We start from the raw sequence: 20,283 nt of genomic DNA, 5'->3' as shown, positions 1-20,283 counted from the left end.
CATTTCCAGTTTTCTGGTGGTTAATTGGAGATGAGTCTCAAGACTTTCCTGCCCAAGATGGCTTTGAACCATGATCCTCAGATCTCAGATCTCAGCCTCCTAAGTAGCTAGGATTACAGGTGTGAACTACAGGCACCCAACTATCTTTAATTCTTTTTTTTTTTTTTTGATCAGTCGTGGGGCTTGAACTCTGGGCCTGGGTGCTGTCCCTGCACTCTTCAGCTCAAGGCAAGCACTCTACCGCTTGAGCCACAGCACCACTTCCAGTTTTCAAGTGGTTTATTGGAGATAAGAGTCTCACGGACTTTCCTGCCCGGGCTGGCTTTGAACCGTGATCCTCAGATCTCAGCCTTCTGAGTAGCTAGGATTACAGGTGTGAGCCACCAGCACCCGGCTGTGTCTTTAATTCTTATCCTCAGAAATAAACTCCTTTTACTGAAAACTGCAATAAAAGTGGCACGTCTGGGAGCTGGGAAGGTGTTTGCCTCGCATGCATGAAGCCCTGGGTTCAATTCCTCAGCACCACATAACAGAAAAGGCTGGAAGTAGCACAGTGGCTCAAATGGTAGAGCACTAGCCTTGAGCTGAAGAGCTCAGGGACAGTGCCCAGGCCTAGAGTTCAAGCCCCACAACTGACCAAACAAAAAGTGACAAGTCTTTTCTCCACTGAACCAAATGATATAAATTGATAGTTTTTTCCTTCTCAGTTAATCCTGACTAAACTCTGGGCCTTCTTTCTAAGCTTCTTATCACACATTCTTTTTCTGTTAGTTCTTCATGACTCATGGCCTATTGTTATATAAGAATTAGTTTACCCAAGAAAAATATAGCATGTATAATAAACATTAAGCTTAGATTTATTATAAACCTGAATACGTCTGTACAAATTACAAAGTTTATTTGAATACATAACGTGTATGTGTATCTGGGCATGTGTACACGTGCACACACACACATGCATGTGTGAATACATCCTAGGGCTTGGACTCAGGACCTTGAGCTCTCCTTTAGCTTTTGCATTCAAAGCTGGTGCTCTGCTTGAGTCATAGTTCCACTGGTAGCTTTTTCGTGGTTAACTGGAGATAGTCTCATGGACTTTTCTGCCCAGGCTGGCTTCAAATTGTGATCCTTAGATTTCAGCCTCCTGAGTAGGTAGGATTACAGATGTGAGTCACTGGTACCCAGCTCATTTATATATTTCTGCTCCCCAAGGATTCATCATTGAACTCCCACTATTCAATATGTTCACACTTTCACTATCTAGCTTTAAGTATTCACTCTGCCTCTTCCACCCTTCATTCTCAGAGCATTCTCTAAAGTTATAAAAGAATGCTCAGATCACAAGGAGCAACTAGAAGCACAGAGGACTTAAATCCCTGCTGACCTGCTTTGAATCTAAGGAAAGAGTTGTTAACTTACAATGTATTGGAGCTAGTAAGGTACAAAGTTTCATAGATAAAAGCTCTCTCCTTCCTATACCAGGCCTTTATATTACTTCCCATTTGTTTTTACTTACAGACTTGCTTATACTAATTGTTTACTATCTTTCACACATGTTCTTAATTCTGCTTTAACTACTAAAACAAAATATGTTCAATTACAGGATCATGATTCTCAGTTTTGCTACTGAATATCTAGTTTGAAATACCAATTATTTTTACAATCATTTTATGCATTATGAAGAATTAGAAAAAAGAACAGTATCATGGCTGGAAGCATGGCTCAAGTGGTAGAGCACCTGTATAGTAAGCAGAAAGTCCTAAGTTCAATCCTCAGTACAGTAAAAAACAAAAACAACAACAACAAAAAACTTATGACATACAATTACCTCTAATGATTGGTGAAATCTTTTTCCACCAAAAGACAAAATATATCTTACCTAAAGAGAACAGGGTATGGATCATCTCTCTCTAGAGGTCCAGTAATTCTTGCCATTGTTGGAAAAGATTTAACAGGAGGCTGGATCATTGTATGAGGTGCAGTTTCCATTAAATGAAAAATTTCTTCTAAGAGGTTAATGAGTTTCTCTATTTCCCCTTCACTTATATTTGAGGATTCCAAAAGATCCATGTCCATAGACACTTCTACTTCATTTTCATAATCTGTATTTGTTCTCTCAAGTCCAGCATCTGTGTCATGATCAGGTTCACTATGGTTAGGAACAGATGAAGTCTTCTCTGCTAAAAGATCACCAAGTCTTTTAATCTCTGACAAGATTTCATAGAAATGGCATTTTTGAAGAATAGCTGAACCAGCAGTAACAACCCTCACAGTCTGATCTAAAAGTATGAGCTCCAGAAGTTTTTGATAGCCACTTTTTTCATCCTGACTACCTCTTAAAAAAGCTTCCATTCCTTCTGTCATACTAATGACACTGTCCAAAGCTTTAAAAGCATTTAACTTAAGGGAAGATGAAACATGATCTGCAAATAGAAGCTCAAATAATACACTGATCACTCCTGCTTGTAGTAATTCTGTTATTCCTTGAGTTCCACATTCTGCTAATGAAGATACTAATTTGGTCCCAGCTTTCAGCTGTCGGACATTTAAGGCAATGGGTTGTCGAAAGGCTACTTGTAAATTTAAAGCTTGCATTGTCCAGTCCACCAATTGGCCAAGTGAGTCTTGTTTTGTGTTTTTCAATTGCAAATAGCTTAATCCTTTTATTATTAAACCTGGAATTTCTTCTAGTGCAGTTACCCATTTTGCACCTCTATCTTCCTGATACAACTCTAACAATTCAGTTAACTTCAATGATGCTTCTATTGCCCCAGAATTTTCTTTATCTGGACCTTGATCCTTCATTCTACTCATTTCAATTTCAAAAGTAGTCTTGTATGGACAACTGAAGTATAAGAGTGGCACTAGCTCTCTGTCATATGGATCATATGTCATAGGAGGAACAGATGCTAAATCTTCAGCAGTGTATTCAACATCAAAATTTGGATACTTAAATGTTTCCCGCTCCAAGTCAGCAATTCCATCTTCATCACTGGAAATTTGTTCATAACCATCATCCCCTGAAAATAAGTTTCAGAGTATTATACCATTGGTGATTAATGCATATTTTTTCTCAAAAAATAATTTATTTTATAATATGCAAAACATCAAGAATTAATTATTTTTCTCAGCATAATCCATTTGTTTCCCTTTACAACAATGATTCCTCTCTCTTCTCCCTCTCCTTGCTACCGCTTTATCTGTCTCCCCATCTCTTTCTCTAAAGAGAAAGGTGCATGCCTTGGGACTTGAACTCAGGGCCTGAGTGCTGTCCCTGAACTTTATTGTTCAAGGCTGATGCTCTGCCACTTAAACCACAGCTCCACTTCCAGAATTTTTTTTTGTTTTACAGCTAATTTCATTTTTATTGTGTTGTAGCATTTTAACAGTAGGCTAAAAACAAAAATAAATTATGGTTTTGAATGCACTGCTCAATTCTCCTATTACTAAAATATTAGAATATGAACCTGTAAATGCTTTTCATTTCCAACGCCAAAGAGATGAATTCAGCTTTTAAAAATCAGCTACAGCCGGGTGCTGGTGGTTCACGCCTGTGATCCTAGCTACTCAGGAGGCTGAGATCTGAGGATCGTGGTTCAAAGCCAGCCTGGGCAGGAAAGTCCGTGAGACTCTTATCTCCAATAAAAACCACTAGAACCGGAAATGGTACTGTGGCTCAAGTGGTAGAGTGCTCACCTTGAGCTGAAGACGCAGGGACAGTGCCCAAGCCCAGAGTTCAAGCCCCACGACTGACCAAAAAAAAAACAAAAAAATCAGCTACAACCACAATGAAGATAGCTACAATAAACCCTGCAAATCAAAGCCATATATCCAAACTCTCAAAACACCAAAACTTTCCATCCTGGATAGAAAAAGGAGCATCCAAAATAAAGAGAACCACAAGACTGATCAAGTAACCAATCAAAAACCACTTCTCCGTTATTGGAGCTAATAGTCACTCCAAGCTTGAAGTTTCCACAGAGTCACAGTGGATCCAGAGGTAACTGCAGGCAACTGATTAGTCATTTCTTTTCCATTGACAAAGACAGCACCGTTTGTACTGATGCACACAGCTTGATCGCACTGCAGAGAGTCGTATCCATTTTGCTTTTCTGCACACACTCCTATACTGTCTCTTTTTTTTTGGGGGGGGGGGGTCCGGTCATGGGGCCTGAACTCTGGGCCTGGGCGCTGTCCCTCAGCTCTTCAGCTCAAGGCTAGCGCTCTACCACTTGAGCCACAGCGTCACTTCCGGCTTTTTTCTTTTTGCTTATGTGGTGCTGAGGAATCGAACCCAGGGCCTCAGGCATGCAAGACAAGCGCTCTACCACTGAGCCACCTTCCCAGCCCCTATATTATCTCTTCTGACCGGCTGACCCACAGTTTCAACTAGAGTACAGTCATCCTTCCAAGTCACTTCCAGAATGTTTTTGGTTAGTAACTGAAGAGTCTCATGGACTATCCCGACCAGACTAGCGGCTAGCTTCAAACTATGATTCTCAGATCTCAGCCTCCTGAGCAGCTGGGATTACAGACATGAGCCACTAGGGCAGGCTTTGTATTTATTTTTTGTTTTTGTGCCAGTCCTGGGCTTTGAACTCAAGGAGGCCTGGGCACTTCCCTGAGCTTCTGTGTTAAAGACTAGTGCTCTAGGCTGGGAATGTGGCGCTTAGTGGTAGAGTGCTTGCCTAGCATGCATGAAGCCCTGAGTTCGATTCACAGCACCACATAAAACAGAAAAAGCCGGAAGTAACACTGTGGCTCAAGTGTTAGAGTGCTAGCCTTGAGAAAAAGAATCTCAGAGACAGTGCCCAGGCCCTAAGTTCAAGCCCCAGGACTGAAAAAAATAAAAACAAAAAATACTAGTGTTCTTCTTGAGCCACAGCTCTATTTCTGGCTATCTGGGTGGTAATTAGAGATAAGAGCCTCATAGAGCAGGCACAAGTGGCTCACACCTATAATCCTAGGTACTTAGTAGGCTAAAACCTTAGGATCACAGTTGAAAAGGCAGGAAAAGCCTGTGAATTCTTATATCTCCACTTAACCACCAGAAAACTAGAAGTGGAACTGTGGCTCTAAGTAATAGAGCGATACAACTCAGCAAAACAACTCAAGAGTCAACGCTCAGATTCCAAGCTCAAGTCCCATAACCAACAAAAACAAAAAAGACTTCATGGACTTTCCTGTACTTGGCTGGCTTTGAACCATGATCTTCAGATCTAAGCTTCCTGAGTAAGTAGGATTACAAGCATCAGAAATCTAATTAACTGGGGCTGGGAAGGTAGCTCAGTGGTAGAGCGCTTGCCTTGCATGCCTGAGGCCCTGGGTTCGATTCCTCAGCACCACATAAGCAAAAAGAAAAAAGCCGGAAGTGGCATGTGGCTCAAGTGGTAGAACGCTAGCCTTGAGCTGAAGAGCTGAGGGACAGCGCCCAGGCCCAGAGTTCAGGCCCCATGACCGGACCAAAAAAAAAAAAAGAAGAAATCTAATTAACCAGCAAAAAAGCCTGAATAAGCCAGGCACCGTTGGCTCACACCTATAATCCTAGCTACTCAGGTTCAAAGCCAGCTGGGGCAGGAAAGTCCATGAGACTGTTATTGCCAATTAACCACCTGAAAAGCAGGCATGGCAATGTGGCTCAAGTGGCAGAGCACTCATTCACCTTGAGTTGAAGAGCACAGGGTCAGTACCAGGCCCAGAGTTCAAACCCACGACCGACGAAAGAGAGAAAAAAAGACAGAGAGAGAGAGAGAAAGAAAGAGAAAAGAATAAACTGGGAGGTATGTGTTGGGAGCCAAAAGTTGAGTCTCTCAACATAATAGGCTTAACTATCTCACTGGAACAACTAGAGGCTGAGTTTACAAAATCCCACCTTTTCACCACGCCCTAAGTAAACACCCTGCAGCAGCTAAAGACCGACCACCTTTTTCACCTTGCCTTAAGCAAACATCCTACAGCTGCTTCAGCCAATGACGGCTAATGAAAAAGCTTCCTTATAAATACAGCTGTGTGAAAAATAAAATTTAGCAGCTTGATCAGAATCCCTGTCTTGCTATCATTCTTCGTGTCTCTTGTCCCCTCATTCCTTCTCGTTTAGGTTCATTGCCCACGTTGAAGTCCTGCGGGTCGGGACAGGTATGGTTCAAGTATATTTATTTCCTAATTCCTAATAGTTAATTATGAACAAATTTTGTGCGTGCGTGCGTGCGTGCGTGCGTGCGTGTGTGTGTGTGTCATGAGGCTTGAACTCTGGACTTGAGCACTGTTCCTCAGCTCTTCAGCTCAAGGCTAGTGCTCTACCACTTGAGCCATAGAACCACTTCCAGTTTTCTGGTAGTTTATTGGAGAAAAGTCTCACAGACTTTCCTGCCCAGGCTGGCTTTGAACCACGATCCTAAGATCTCAGTACCCTGAGTAGCTAGGATTATAGGTGTAAGCCAGCAGCGCCCGGCTGAACAAACTGTTGTTTTGTTTTTTTAATACTTCTTCTATTTCACCTGTTAAGCTTTACAGCTAACTATAATAGATGTCTTGTTATCCCAGAAATAAAATGAGAAATACTTCAAGCCACCAAATCCCTAATCACCATGTTTTTACTTCATGACAGTCTTCCTGGCTAAAGCTGATGGAAACAAGGCTCAATTCATATTGTGGTAAGAAATACAAAAATCGTTTTCCTAGGAAATTGCAAATAGGAGTGAAATCAAGTCAGACAATTCAAGTTGGTTTAACAGAGATTTGGTTGTGGAGAAAATAAACAGGTTAATTGATACAGAATAAAATAAATACAAAAAGCAGATATACAAATCTCACTTCTAGTTGTGTCTTGAAGGCTACCGACTTAACGCTTCATTTCCTGAGTCCCTTTTATCTTTGATAAAAAATTTTCTGGGGCTGGGAAGATGGCTCAGTGGTAGAACGCTTGCCTTGCATGCTTGAGGCCCTGGGTTCGAATCCTCAGCACCACATAAGCAGGGGAAAAAAAGCCAGAAGTGGCGCTGTGGCTCAAGTGGTAGAGTGCCAGCCTTGAGCTGAAGAGCTGAGGGACAGCGCCCAGGCCAGAGTTCAGGCCCCACGACCAGACCCAAAAAAAAAAAAAATTTCTGCTAGTGCTTAAAGCTACATCTAGGTAATTTCTAGTACTTAAAACCAAAAAGTTCGAATTAATATAACCCACCTTCACCTTCTTCATCCTCTTCACCTTCTTCTTCTTCATCTTCCTCTTCCTCCTCAGGGATACTGTCTACTGTATGGCGATCATCTTCATCCTCATCCTCTTCTTCCTCTACATCCACATCATCATCATCATCTTCTCCTTCTTCTTGCTGTTCCTCTTCTACTTCTCCTTCATCAGAATACTGACCTTCCTGGGGCACAGAATTCCGATCTGGAGAAATGGGCTCAAAGTAATCTTCTCTATGGGGAACATCCTCTTCCTTATCACCAGACACTGAAAAAAAAATGAGATTTAAGACAGATTATTTCAATGATTTAAGTAACACAAAGCAGCAGGACTGGCTATTACATCAAGTTAATGACATTCTGGATGACTTAGCTTATGCATACCTTAAAAAGTGGCAGAATATTTGCTTTCAAAAAATACTAAGAGGCCAGATGCCAGTGGCTCATGCCTATAATCCTAGCAATTCAGGAGGCTGAGATCTGCAGATCACAGTTCAAAGCCAGCCTGGGCAGAAAAGTCTACGAGACTTTTTTTTTTTGGGGGGGGTCATCAGGCTTGAACTCTGGGCCTGGGCGCTGTCACTGAACTCTTCAGCTCAAGGCCTAGCACTCTACCACTTAAGTGACACTACCCCTTCCAGTTTTCTGGTGGTTTATTGGAGATAAGAGTCTCACAGCTTTTCCTGTCTGGGCTGGCTTTGAACTCTGATCCTCAAATCTCAGCATCCCAAGTAGCTAGGATTACAAGCATGAGCCATGGGGAGCTTAAGAGACTCTTATCTCCAATTAACCACCAGAAAACTGAAAATGGAAAACGCTACTGTGACTCAAGTGGTAGAGCACCCACCTTGAGCTGAAGAGCTCAGGGACAACACCAGGCTAGAGTTCAAGTCCCACGACAAACAACAACAACAACAAAACAAATACTAAGAAGGGCTGTGAATGTGACTTAGTAGTAGAGTGCTTGCCTAGCATGCATGAAGCCCTAGGTTCAATTCTTCAGTACCATACAAACAGAAGTGACTCAAGTGTAGAGTGCTAGCCTTGAGCAAAAGCAGCTCAGGAACAGTACCCAGGTCCTGAGTTCAAGCCCCAGAACTGGGGGAAAAAAAAAATGGCTTCTAAAAAATATATGTATATTAGAGCTAGTGGCTTATGCTACTCAAGAGGCTGGAATATGAGGATTAAAGCTAGTCTAGGTAGATGAATCCAAGAGATTTGTAGTTTTTGTTTTGTTTGTTTTTGGTATCTGTGCCATTCCTAGGGCTTAAACTCAAGGACTAGGTGCTGTCCCTACACTTTTGTCTCAGAGCTACTACACTACCACTTGAGTCACAGCTTCATTTTCAGCTTTTTGGTGGGTAACTAGAGTAAGGGTCTCATGAACTTTCATTCCTGAGTTCATTTCAAAACACAATCCTTGCCAGGTGTCGGTGGCTCATGCCTATAATCCTGGCTTCTCAGGAGGCCGAGATCTGAGGATCAAGGTTCAAAGCCAGCCCAGGCAGGAAAGTCTATGAGACTCTTATCTCCAATAAACCACCAGAAAATTGGACGTGGCGCTGTGGCTCCAGTGGTAGAGTGCTTGCCTTGAGCTGAAGAGCTGAGGGACAGTGCCTAGTGCCAGAATTCAAGCGCTATGACTGGGGGAAAAAAAAAAAAGGGAAGGAGGGAAGGTGGCTCAGTGGTAGGGTGCTTGCCTTGAATGCATGAGGCCCTAGGTTTGAATCTTCAGACCACATAAGCAGAAAAAACGGGAAGTGGTACTGTGGCTCAAGTGGTAGAGTCATAGTCTTGAGCTGAAGAGCTGAGGGACAGCACCCAGGCCCAGAATTCAGGCCCCACCACCACCAACAACAACAACAAAAAAGACAGAAGTAGAGGTATTAGCCTTGGGAGAAAAAGCTAAACCAGAGTGCAAAGCCCTGAATTCAACCTCAAGTGTGAGAACCAAAAAATAAATAAAAACAATTTTTTTTCAATTGAAAAAAGCACTAATTAACACTAATGGTGGGAGAGGGGAAGGTTACAAGCCCATAGCTCTGATTCTATACCTGGCAAAGGCATAGGATCATCTTCATCATCATCTGGTGGAGGAGGCCCTGGAGGAGTTCTTGGTCCCCTTGGTTGTGGTCTTGGAGGACTTCCATTAAACTGATCTTCTTTCTCACCATCAACTAGAGTGTTATTAGAGAAAGGGAAAAAAAAATTCAAATTGTTATAGTGAAATTATGCATGAAAAATTCTTTTCATTTGAGTTTATCTTCAAAATTTACTGTTAAGTATTGAGTAGCTTAATAAGTTAAGCTACTTCTATATTTAATAATACATTCCTACAAACATATTTCAAATGCACTCCTAAAAAAATTAACATAAATGTTCCAGGAACCCATGCCCAACTTTCTAGCTATTCAATTCTTCTGTTTAAAAAAAAAAATAGCACTGAATTGCAGAATGAGAAAGAAACTCCTGTATCAACTTGAAAAACTCCCTAGCTGAGATGCTCAATTGTAAATCCTTTGCCTAGCATGGGCAGTCTGTAGAAAAGAAAAAAAAAAAGTTGTGAGGTAAGGAAGGAAAAACAGAAAGAAAGAAAGAGAGAGAAATACAGACATTTTCTTTAAAAATAAAACTTAAAGCCAGGCGCCGGTGGCTCATGCCTATAATCCTAGCTACTCAGGAGGCTGACATCTAAGGATCACAGTTTAAAGCCAGCCCAGGAAGAAAAAGCAGTGAAACCACCTCCAATAAACTACCAGAAAACCGGAAGTGGTGCTACGGTAGAGCGCTAGCCTTGAGCTGAAGAGCTGAGGGACAGCGCTCAGGCCTAGCGTTCAAGCCCCATGACTGACCAAAATAAATAAATAAAATATTTTTAAAAAAAAAAAGACATTCTACAAGACATTGTAGAAAAGAACAGATATTGGCTTAATACAATTCAGTAGTAGAGTGCTCGCCTAGCATGCATGAGGCCCTGGGTTTGATTCCTCACCACCACATAAACAGAAAAAGCGGGAAGTGGTGCTGTAGATCAAGTGGTTGAGTGCTAGGTTTGAGATGAAGAGCTGAGGGACAGCACCCAGACCCAGAGTTCAAGTCCCACAACTGGCAAAAAAAAAAAAGATAAAATTCTTGAAGGGGCTGGGAAGGTGGCTCAGTGGTAGAGCACTTGCCTTGCCTTGCATGCCTGAGGCCCTGGGTTCAATTCCTCAGCACCACATAAGCAAAAAGAAAAAAAAGCCATGTGACTCAAGTGGTAGAGCGCTAGCCTTGAGCTGAAGGGCTGAGGGACCGCGTCCAGGCCCAGAGTTCAGGCCCCACAACTGGACCAAAAAAAAAAAATTCTTGAATTAGCTTTTCTTACAACAGACATGTTTCATTGACAAAATCAAATTTATAATTCTCACCATGCTTTGGATTCCTTTTTAAACTGGGCTGTGTCTGAGGAGGTGGTGGAGGAGGAGGTGGTGGTGGTGGAGAGTCTCTGTCATGACTTATCACTCTATCAACTGAGCCATATATTGCCAGTGTCAGACAATTATACCAGCCTCTTAGCACCAGACCATCAGTATTCACCTGAAGTTTAGGGGGGGAAGGAAATCTTTCAAATTAATATTTAAATGTACTAGAAGTAAACTGAAATTGTTAGTTTATAATTTTAAAGAATAAAGTCTTTAAAAGCATGCTGAAAATTCAAAATGTTATTGTACCTTTACTAATATTTGCAAAATTTACCTAAGGCACAGATTTTATGATTCTTTCTCTAACTAAACTATCCTAAGACATCTCTTCTAGCTCTGCATTGCTACTAATCCTTTTCAAAATGTATAACCTGGATCACAAAGGTAAACAAAATCATAAATTGTGCCAGTCTCCAGAATGGAAATGGTCCAAGTCATACCTGAGAGTTATGCTTTATGAATTCAAACTGCAGCTTAAAAGTATAGGCACCCACGCCGGTGGCTCATGCCTATAATCCTAGCTACTCAGGAGGCTGAGATGTGAGAATAGCTGTTCAAAGCCAGCCTGGGCAGCAAAGTCCATGAGACTATTATGTCCAATTAACCACCAAAAAACTGGAAGTGGTGCTGTGGCTCATGGGTTAGATCGCGAGCCTTGAGCTGAAAAGCTGAGGGACAGCGCCCAGGTCCAGAGTTCAAGCACCAAGACCGAAAAAAAGAAAAAAGAAGAAGAAAAAAAAAAAAGTATAGACACCCAGATTCATTAAGCCAACTTTTGGGGGGAGGCTGGCTTATCTTCTGAAACTTTGTTTATATAACCCAGCTTTGTTATATAACCCAGACTTGTTTCTACCTTACCATGTAGCTCAGGCTAGCCTAGATTTCCCTATCCTCTCAAGTGCTGGGGTTACAAGTGTGAGCCTCTACACCCAGTTAATAAATTGTCTTTTTTTGGGGGTTAGTTGTGGGGCTTGAACTCTGGGCCTGGGTGCTGTCCCTCACCTCTTCAGCTCAAGGAGAGCACTCTACCACCTGAGCCACAGTACCACTTCCGGTTTTCAGGTCATTAACTGGAGATAAAATTCTCACATTAGCCAAGGTGGATCACGCCTGTAATCCTACACAGGAGTCTGAGATCTGAGGATCGAGGTTCAAAGCCAACCCAGGCAGGAAAGTCCATGAGACTCTTATCTCCAATAAACCACTAGAAAACCGGAAGTATTGCTGAGCTCAAGAGGTATTCTTCTTGAGCTGAAGAACTGAGGGACAGTGCCCAGGCCCAGAGTTCAAGCCCCAGGACTGGAAAAAAAAAAAAAAGAAAGGAAAGATCATACTTCACCAATAACATTAACCCTCAATATATCCTTATAAAATAATACACACACACATATACATATACTGGTCGTGGGGCTTGAATTCTGGGCTTGGCACTGTCCCTCAGCAATTCAGCTCAAAGCTAGCACTCTACCACTTGAGCTACAGTGCCATTTCTGGTTTCTGGTTGTTGTATTGGAGATAAGAGTCTCATGGACTTTGCTGCCCAGGCTGGCTTTGAACTGCAATCCTCAGACCTCAGCCTCCTGAGTAGCTAGGATTATAGGCATCATTAGCCACAGGTACTTGGCTTAGATGCTCTAAATTTCTTATTCATTAAATAGTAATGGTAGCCAGGCACCGGTGAAAACCTTGAGCTGACCTCGTGCTCACCTTGAGGTGAAGAGCTAAGGAACAGCCCCCAGACCCAGAGTCCAAGCCCCACGACCGACCAAAAAAAAAAAAAAAACCTTCTGAAGGCACAATAAGGATGAGAATAATTATTATTCTCCTAGACTATTAAAGAGAAAGTTGGGAAAGGCTGATGAGAAAGGCTGAAAGATAAGCCAGGCACTGGTAGCTGCTGACTATAATCCTAGTTATTCAGGAGGCTGAAATCTGAAGATAGTTGTTCAAGGCCAGCCCAGACAAGAAAATCCATGAGACTCCTATCTCCAATAAACCATCAGAAAACTAGAATGACACTGTGGCTCAAAGTAGCAAAGCACTAGCCTTGAACACAAAAGCTCAGGGACAGAGCACAGACTCTACATTGAAGCCCTAAGACTGGCACGAAAAAAAAAAAAAAAAATCTCAAAGATGAGGCCCATAAACTGATAGCAACTCGAAACAGAAATTCCATTGGAATTTTTTTTTTTTTTTTTTTTTGCCAGTGCTAGGGCTGGAACTCGGGTACATCCCTGAGCTAGCTCAAGGCTAGCATTCTACCACTTAAGCCACAGTGCCACTTCTGGCTTTTTCTGTTTATGTGGTACTAAGGAATTGAACCCAATGCTTCATACATGCTAGGCAAGCATTCTACTACTAAATCACATTCCCAGCCCCAGATCATTTTTTAATGAACAGGATGCTCCCAAAATCAAATAGCAAACTGAGTAGTTGCATACTTAGTCACAATTATTTTTGCATTTCAGATCTTCCATTAGATGCTTCTATAATGGCATTTTGGTACATAAAAAAATAAGGCATGTTAGTGACATAAAAGAAGGAAATAGGAAATGTATATTTTAAGAAAACTCAATTAGGGGCTGGGAAGGTGGCTCAGTGGTAGAGTGCTTGCCTTTCATGCATGAGGCCCTGGGTTCGATTCCTCACCACCACATAAACAAAAAAGTTGGAAGTGGCACTGTGGCTCAAGTGGTAGAGTGCTAGCCTTGAGCTGAGGAGCTCAGGGACAGTGCCCAGGCCCAGAGTTCAGGCACAACACTGACAAAAAAAGAAAAAAGAAAACTCAATTAAAGCACAGACTGGTATGTAGTAAGTTGCCTAACTGAATCTACTGAACTTGTCCACCTATATCAAGGGTGGGGAACTTTTCTTCTGCCAAGGGCTATTTATAAGAACATTTGCAGCTCAAACAAAATTACCAAGATGGAAAATGACTTGGACCTCCAATGAGAAGCACACAAGAAATAAATGTGAACCCTATGTGTTTCATCATGAATCAAATTACTTCACTAGCCTAATTCTGCCTGAGGTCTGGATGTTCCCTAGCTCTGACCTAAATTTTTAAAAAGGGAAGACAAGAATGCTGTCCTCTTGAAGACCCATGTATACAATAAATGGGAAAGAGATCTTTACACTCTTTACAGGGTGGCTTTATAAAACAACTTTAAAATAGCATCTGGATGCAAGAGGACAGAGACAAGAAAATGACATTCTCAATCACTAGAACCAAAGTCTGCACCATTCATTTATGTGGACCAAAACTTTGAAAGTGAGAAAAGTCAGCAGTGACAAGGTGAAAAATAACTTCTATAATTACCTTTGAGTTGGGTCTAAAGATGATAGAAGTATTCTCGTCATATTCCAGGCTGTCAAAAAGTAGGAATAAATAAATATACAGATACAAACAACGAACGTTACAAATTATGAGATTTGGAAGTGGCGCTGTAGCTCAAGTGGTAGAGCGCTTGCCTTGAGCTGAAGAGCTGAGGGACAGCGCCCAAGCCCAGAGTTCAAGCCCCACAACTGACAAAAAAAAAAAAAAAATTATGAGATTTCCTAAATATAATAATTTGAAAAAGACTTTCTAGATATAATAACTCAATACAATTGCCGTTAAAATTTTTGTTTTGAATTAACAAACTACAAGCTTGAGCTTAATTACTTCTCCCTAAAACAGTATAAATCATAGTATAAAAGTATAAGCCATAAAGATTGACTTAGTTTGAGATAAATAAAGACATAGGTAATTTTAAAAAAATCTTCCAGGCAACTATAATCTACAGGCAGAGTTAAGAACCACTGCACTATAGTCTTACAAAAGTATACGCTAGAACCAACATTTGTGAAAAAGCATTATAGAACTGGGGGTTATAGATCACTGATGAGCACTTGTTTCACATGGGAAAGGTTCTGGGTTTGATCCCCAGGATGGCAATTTTTTTTTAAAAGGTAAAAGGTTCAATTATCAATATGATTTCATAAAATTAATAAAATGAAGTTTAAGAAAATACAAATTACTCATTGAAATAGAACATTTTTCCATCTTAAGCTTTTTAATTTTTAGCATAATGAATTCTAAAAAAAAAATAAGCTTCAACTAGGCACTGGTGGCTCATGCCTATAATCCTAACAACTCAGGAAGCTGAGATCTGAGGATTGTGGCTCAAAGTCAGGCTGTATAGGAAAGTCCATAAGACTCTGATTTCCAATTAACTACCAGAGAGCCACAAGAAGAGCTGTGGCTCAAGTGATAGACTGTCAGCTTTGAGAAAAAAAAAAAAAAAGCTAGGGGAGAACACAGCACCCTGAGACCAAGCCCCACAACTGGCATAAAAAAAAAAAATAGTAATAACTGGGGGCAGGGAAATAGGCTCATACCTATAATCCTAGCTACTCAGGAAGCTAGATCTAAGGATTGTGGTTCAAAGCCAGGCCAGGCAGGAAAGTCCATGAAACTCTGATCTCCAATAAACTACTTTGAAAAAGCTGGAAGTGGAGGTGTGGCTCAAGTGGTAAAGTGTTAGCCAGGCTTGAGCAAAAGCAGCTTGGGGACAGTGTCCAGACACTGAGTTAAGCCCAAGTGTGCACGCACGCGTGCACAAACACACACACAAGGAAGGAAGAACAATGGAAAGCATCATTCATTGATCAAGAAACTGATCAAAACTAGCTTATGAAATTATAACCGCAGGCTGGGGAGTTGGCTCAGTGGTAGAGTGTTTGCCTTGCATGCCTGAGGCCCCCACACCACATAAGCAGAAAAAAAAAGCCGGAAGTAGCGCTGTGGCTCAAGTGGTAGAGTACTAGCCTTGAGCTGAAGAGCTGAGGGACAGCACCCAGGCCCAGAGTTCAGGCCCCATGACCAGACCCAAAAAAAAAAAAAAGAAAAGAAATTGTAACCGCTTTGTATAACTACTTACTACTAATAATAAATAACTCTCATCTTGTAAAATGTGAAAATATAACCACAGAAATTTTTCTTGTCCTTATTTTTATTAATGTATATTAATTATGGTGATATTTCCAAAAATGCATATAATGTTCTCTGATAGTGATATGAGTTTCTAATTTAGCACCAGTATGCTATAAAAAAACATAACATGGGGCTGGGAGGTTGGCTCAGTGGTACAGTGCCTTCCTTGCATGCATGAGGCCCTGGGTTCAATTCCTCAGCACTACATAAGCAGAAAAAAGAAGTGGGAAGTATTACTGTGGCTCAAGTGGTAGGGCGCTAGCCTTGAGCTGAAAAGCTGAGGGACAGCGCCCTGGCCCAAAGTTTAGCCCCCACAGCCGACCAAAAAAAAAAAAAACATAACATTAACTTTGACAGGGCACTGCCTGTAGTGCCTATAGTCCTAGCTATTCAGTAGGCTGAGATCTGATGATCATATGGTTAGAAGCCAGCCTGAGAAGATAAAGAAACTCTTATTATATTATGTATATAAAGAAACTCAAATTACACAGTAAAAAACTAGACTTAAGAGACTCAATTGGTAGAGCCAGCTGTGAATGAAAAGGCAAGCTAAAAGCAAAATAAGAGCACAAAGCCCCACATTCAAGTCCTAGAACTACCACATACACAAAAATATTATCTTTCATTGTGTTTATATAGCTTTTCAAAAAATCAAACAGCAGAGCTGGAGTATGGCTCAAGGGATATAGTGCTCATTTAATAAGTACAAGACTTTAAGTTCAAACCCCAGTACCACCATAAAAAAAAAGAGAGAGAGAGAGAGAGAAATCAAAGGCAATCTTTTCTGCCTGGAAGTATGGCTCAGTGTTAAGAACTATTGCCTAGCAGTGTGAGGCCTTGAGTTCAAACTCCAGTAATGCCCACCCCACTCACACGCCCTACCCCCTACCCCCCCCAAAGCAATCTTTTCCAAATCGTTGCTAACAAACCAGATATATCATAATAGTATCATGTGTCTAAGAAATACACACCAGGTGCTGGTAGCTCATGCCTGTAATCCTAACTACTCAGGAGGCTGAGATCTGAGGATCACGGTTCAAAGCCAGCCTGGGCAGAAAAGTCCATGAGACTCTTATCTCCAATAAATCACTAGAAAACTAAAAGTGCCACTGTAGCTCAAGTAGTAAAGCACTCGCCTTGAGCTGAAGAACACAGGGACAGCACCCAAGCCTAGAGTTCAAGTCCCATGACTGACAAAAGGAAAAAAAAAAAAAAAGAGAAAAAGAAAAAAGAAATATATGCATGAGAACCCATGGCTCATGCCTATAATCCTGAAAAATAATGATAGTAATTCAAAACCAGCCCAGACAGGAAAATCCATGAGACTATTATCTCCAGTTAACCACAAAAAAAGCCAGAAGCAGAGATATGACTCAAGTACTAGAGTACTAGCCTTAAGCGAAAAAGAGTGACCTGAGTCCTAAGTTCAAGCCCCAGGACTGGCACAAAAAAGAAATGTATGTAAAAGTTAAAAAAAAAAAGAAATATGACTTATAATTCACACAATTAACTCTATTAAATAGACATCTTTTTACAAATTTGACATTTATTTCATACTGCCAATTGATAAAAGTTAAACCCTGCATTTCTGGTTCTACCACCAGATACTACCTTGTCTTCTCATCTCATAACTTACAACCCATGAGGTATCCAATGAAATTACATAGTAGATACATACCTTCCCAACCTATCAAAAACTGGGGCACTTGGTTTGCTTACATTGTTGAAGAATAAGTCTAGTTGAAATGTATGTGGAGATGTTTCCCTGTGAACAAAACAAGGTCAAAATGTCAGCCTTTGTAACAATCACTTACTTTGTTAAAATAAAAGCCATGGGAAGTAAAAAGAGCAATCCTAGAATTAGACTATAATAATATTCATATCCAAATAACAAAAATGCAATTAACTATGATATTTAGCAAAATCTTACTCATATATAATTCCCAAGTAGCCAACTGTTAGCTTTAAAAATTATTAAAAACAAAATCATCAGGATCATTTTAATTACTTTTACCGGCTATTTAGCATTTACCCTAAGCTTTAATTTTTTTTATTTATTTATTTTTGTCAGTTGTGGGGCCTGAACTCTGTGTCTGTGCACTGTCCCTCAGCTCTTCAGCTCAAGGCTAGTGCTCTATCACTTGAGCCACGGCACAACTTCTGGATTTTTCTGCTTATGTGGTACCGAGGAATCCAACCCAGGGCCTCATGCATGTAAGGCAAGCACTCTACCACTGAGCCACATTCCCAGGCTGAGATCTGAGGATCTCGGTTCAAAGCCAGCCCGGGCAGAAAAGACCAGAAAAGACCGTGAGACTCTTATCTCCAATAAACCACTAGAAAACAGGAAGAGGCGCTGTAGCTCAAGTGGTAGAGCACTTGCCTTGAGCTGAAGAGCTGAGGGACAGAGCCCAGGCCCAGAGTTCAAGCCCCACGACCAAAAAAAAAAAAAAAAGTAAATAGGACTCAAGAAACAAAGGACCTCCACTCATCTTGTAGCATTACTTTTTTTTTTTAATTTTTTTTGGGGTTCCGGTCGTGGGACCTGAACTCTGGGCCTGGGCGCTGTCCCTCAGCTCTTCAGCTCAAGGCTAGCACTCTACCACTTGAGCCATAGCACCACTTCCGGCTTTTTTTATTTTTCTGCTTATGTGGTACTGAGGAATCGAACCCAGGGCTTCATGCATGCAAGGCAAGCGCTCTACCACTGAACCACCTTCCCAGCCCTTGTCGTAGCATTACTACTAAATGACCCCATGTTGTTGACCACATACATGGTATATATATGCGCACATATGAGGGAAGTTAGGAGGAGGACACAGAATCAGAGGGAAACAGGGGAAACATACAACAGAGGGGCCCATCAGCTATACTGGACATTAATGAAAATGAACTAAGCAACTCAAGGGCAGTGATGGGAGGGAGAGAGTAAGAGGGAAATAGGAAACAGCTAACATTAAGCAAAAGGAAAGAAATGTACATACCACCTGATGTGGAAGAAATAGTTGTATTGTCAAAGCTCATAAAATTCACAAACTTTATAAATCACGATAATGACAATTTGCCTCATGAAGGTTAGAATGTGTTTGTGACAGTTTAACTAAGTATCACTATCTCACAATACTGTGAAATTTATGTAATCGATTAATCACAATAAAAAAATTACAAGAAAAAAACGTTTAACTTTGGAGATATACTTTAGTGGCAGAGCACTCACACTTAATATGTGTGAGTCCCTGGTTTCAAGCCATAGCAGAAAGAAAGGGAAGAGAAGGGGAAAGGAGAATGTGGGGTCCTGAGAAAAATTCTCTCAATGTAATTTATGTGACCATAAACTCTTGAGAGTGCTTGCTCAACGCCCATATGAACAGAAAAAGCTGGAACTTTTGCTGTGGCTCAAGTGGTAGAATGGTAGCCTTGAGCAAAAAGAAACATTAGGATCAGTGTCCAGCCCCAGGACAGGCCAAAAAAAAGAATCTGGAAGCCTGGAATCTCACAGTTAAAAGTAATGTTAAGAGATCAGAATATACTTGTATAGTATACTTTTTTTTTTTTTTGCCAGTTCTGGGGCTTAAACTCGGCCTAGCCACTGTCCCTAAGCTGCTTTTGCTCAAGACTAACTACCAACTTAAGTCACAGCACAATGTCCAGCTTTTTCTGTTTATGTGGTACTAAGGAATGGAACCCAGAGCTTCATGCATGCTAGGCAAGCACTCTACCACTAAGTCACATTACCAGCCTCTAGATTCTTATATCTGTAATATTCCATTATTCTGTTTATTGTTTTAGAACATTAACCCCCTGCAAAAATATTTCTAGTAGTTACATGAGCAGTCATTCATCCTCAAAAAAAAGACATAGTTACAAGCTAAACAGACAGCTTAGAAATAGGAATTTTTTTTTTCTTTTGTCCGGTCGTGGGGCCTGAACTCTGGGCCTTGGCACTGTCCCTCAGCCATTCAGCTCAAGGCTAGTGCTCTAACACTTGAGTCACAGTGCCACTTCCGGCTTTTTTCTTTTTTGCTTATGAGGTGCTGAGGAATTGAACCCAGGGCCTCAAGCATGCAAGGCAAGCGCTCTACCACTGAACCACCTTCCCAGCCCGGAATAGGAAATTTTTGCAAGCTACACATGTGACAAAGGCCTAATATCCAGAATATACAAGTTAAAGATACTAAACTCCCAAAAAATCAATAACCCAAATAAATGGGTAAAGCTACTAAATAGAGACTTCTTCAGAAGAAGAATGACCAACAAGCTATGCACCAGTGGCTCACACTTGTATTCCTCGCTGCTAAGGAGACTGAGACTTGAGGATCAAGGTTCAAAGCTAGCCCATGCAGGAAAGTCTGTGAGACTCATCTTCAACTAACCACCAAAAAGCCAGAAGTGGAGCTATGGCTCCACTGAGCAAAAAAGCTCAGAGGCAATACCCAGGCTCTGAGTTCCAACCTCATGACCAGCACAAAATGAAAAACAGAAACAACAAAAAAGAATGGCCAAAGCCGGGCGCTGGTAGCTCACGCCTGTAATCCTAGCTACTCAGGAGGCTGAGAACTGAGGATCGCGGTTCAAAGCCAGCCCGGGCAGGAAAGACCGTGAGACTCCTATCTCCAATAAACCACCAGAAAACCGGAAGTGGCGCTGTAGCTCAAGTGGTAGAGC

The 20,283-nt window shown here is 41.3% G+C and overlaps 1 protein-coding gene across 1 annotated transcript in view; it reads right to left on the bottom strand.

Annotated features, from left to right (window-relative positions):
- Kiaa1429 (KIAA1429 ortholog) overlaps nt 1-20,283 on the bottom strand; it is a 75,297-nt gene that overhangs the window by 44,578 nt on the left and 10,436 nt on the right. Inside the window, exons 3-8 of the mRNA XM_013012402.1 lie at nt 17,297-17,383; nt 13,963-14,011; nt 10,590-10,758; nt 9,237-9,359; nt 7,178-7,450; nt 1,880-3,020 (exon numbers count right to left, since the gene is read on the bottom strand). Coding sequence (XP_012867856.1) covers nt 1,880-3,020; nt 7,178-7,450; nt 9,237-9,359; nt 10,590-10,758; nt 13,963-14,011; nt 17,297-17,383 — 1,842 coding nt within the window. The remainder of the gene's footprint in view (nt 1-1,879; nt 3,021-7,177; nt 7,451-9,236; nt 9,360-10,589; nt 10,759-13,962; nt 14,012-17,296; nt 17,384-20,283) is intronic.

Source organism: Dipodomys ordii, unplaced genomic scaffold (genome assembly GCF_000151885.1).
Source record: "Dipodomys ordii isolate 6190 unplaced genomic scaffold, Dord_2.0 Scaffold17, whole genome shotgun sequence".
Lineage (NCBI taxonomy): Eukaryota > Metazoa > Chordata > Mammalia > Rodentia > Heteromyidae > Dipodomys > Dipodomys ordii.
Note: the sequence above shows the minus strand (reverse complement) of the source record. Positions and strands in the feature narration are given on the sequence as shown.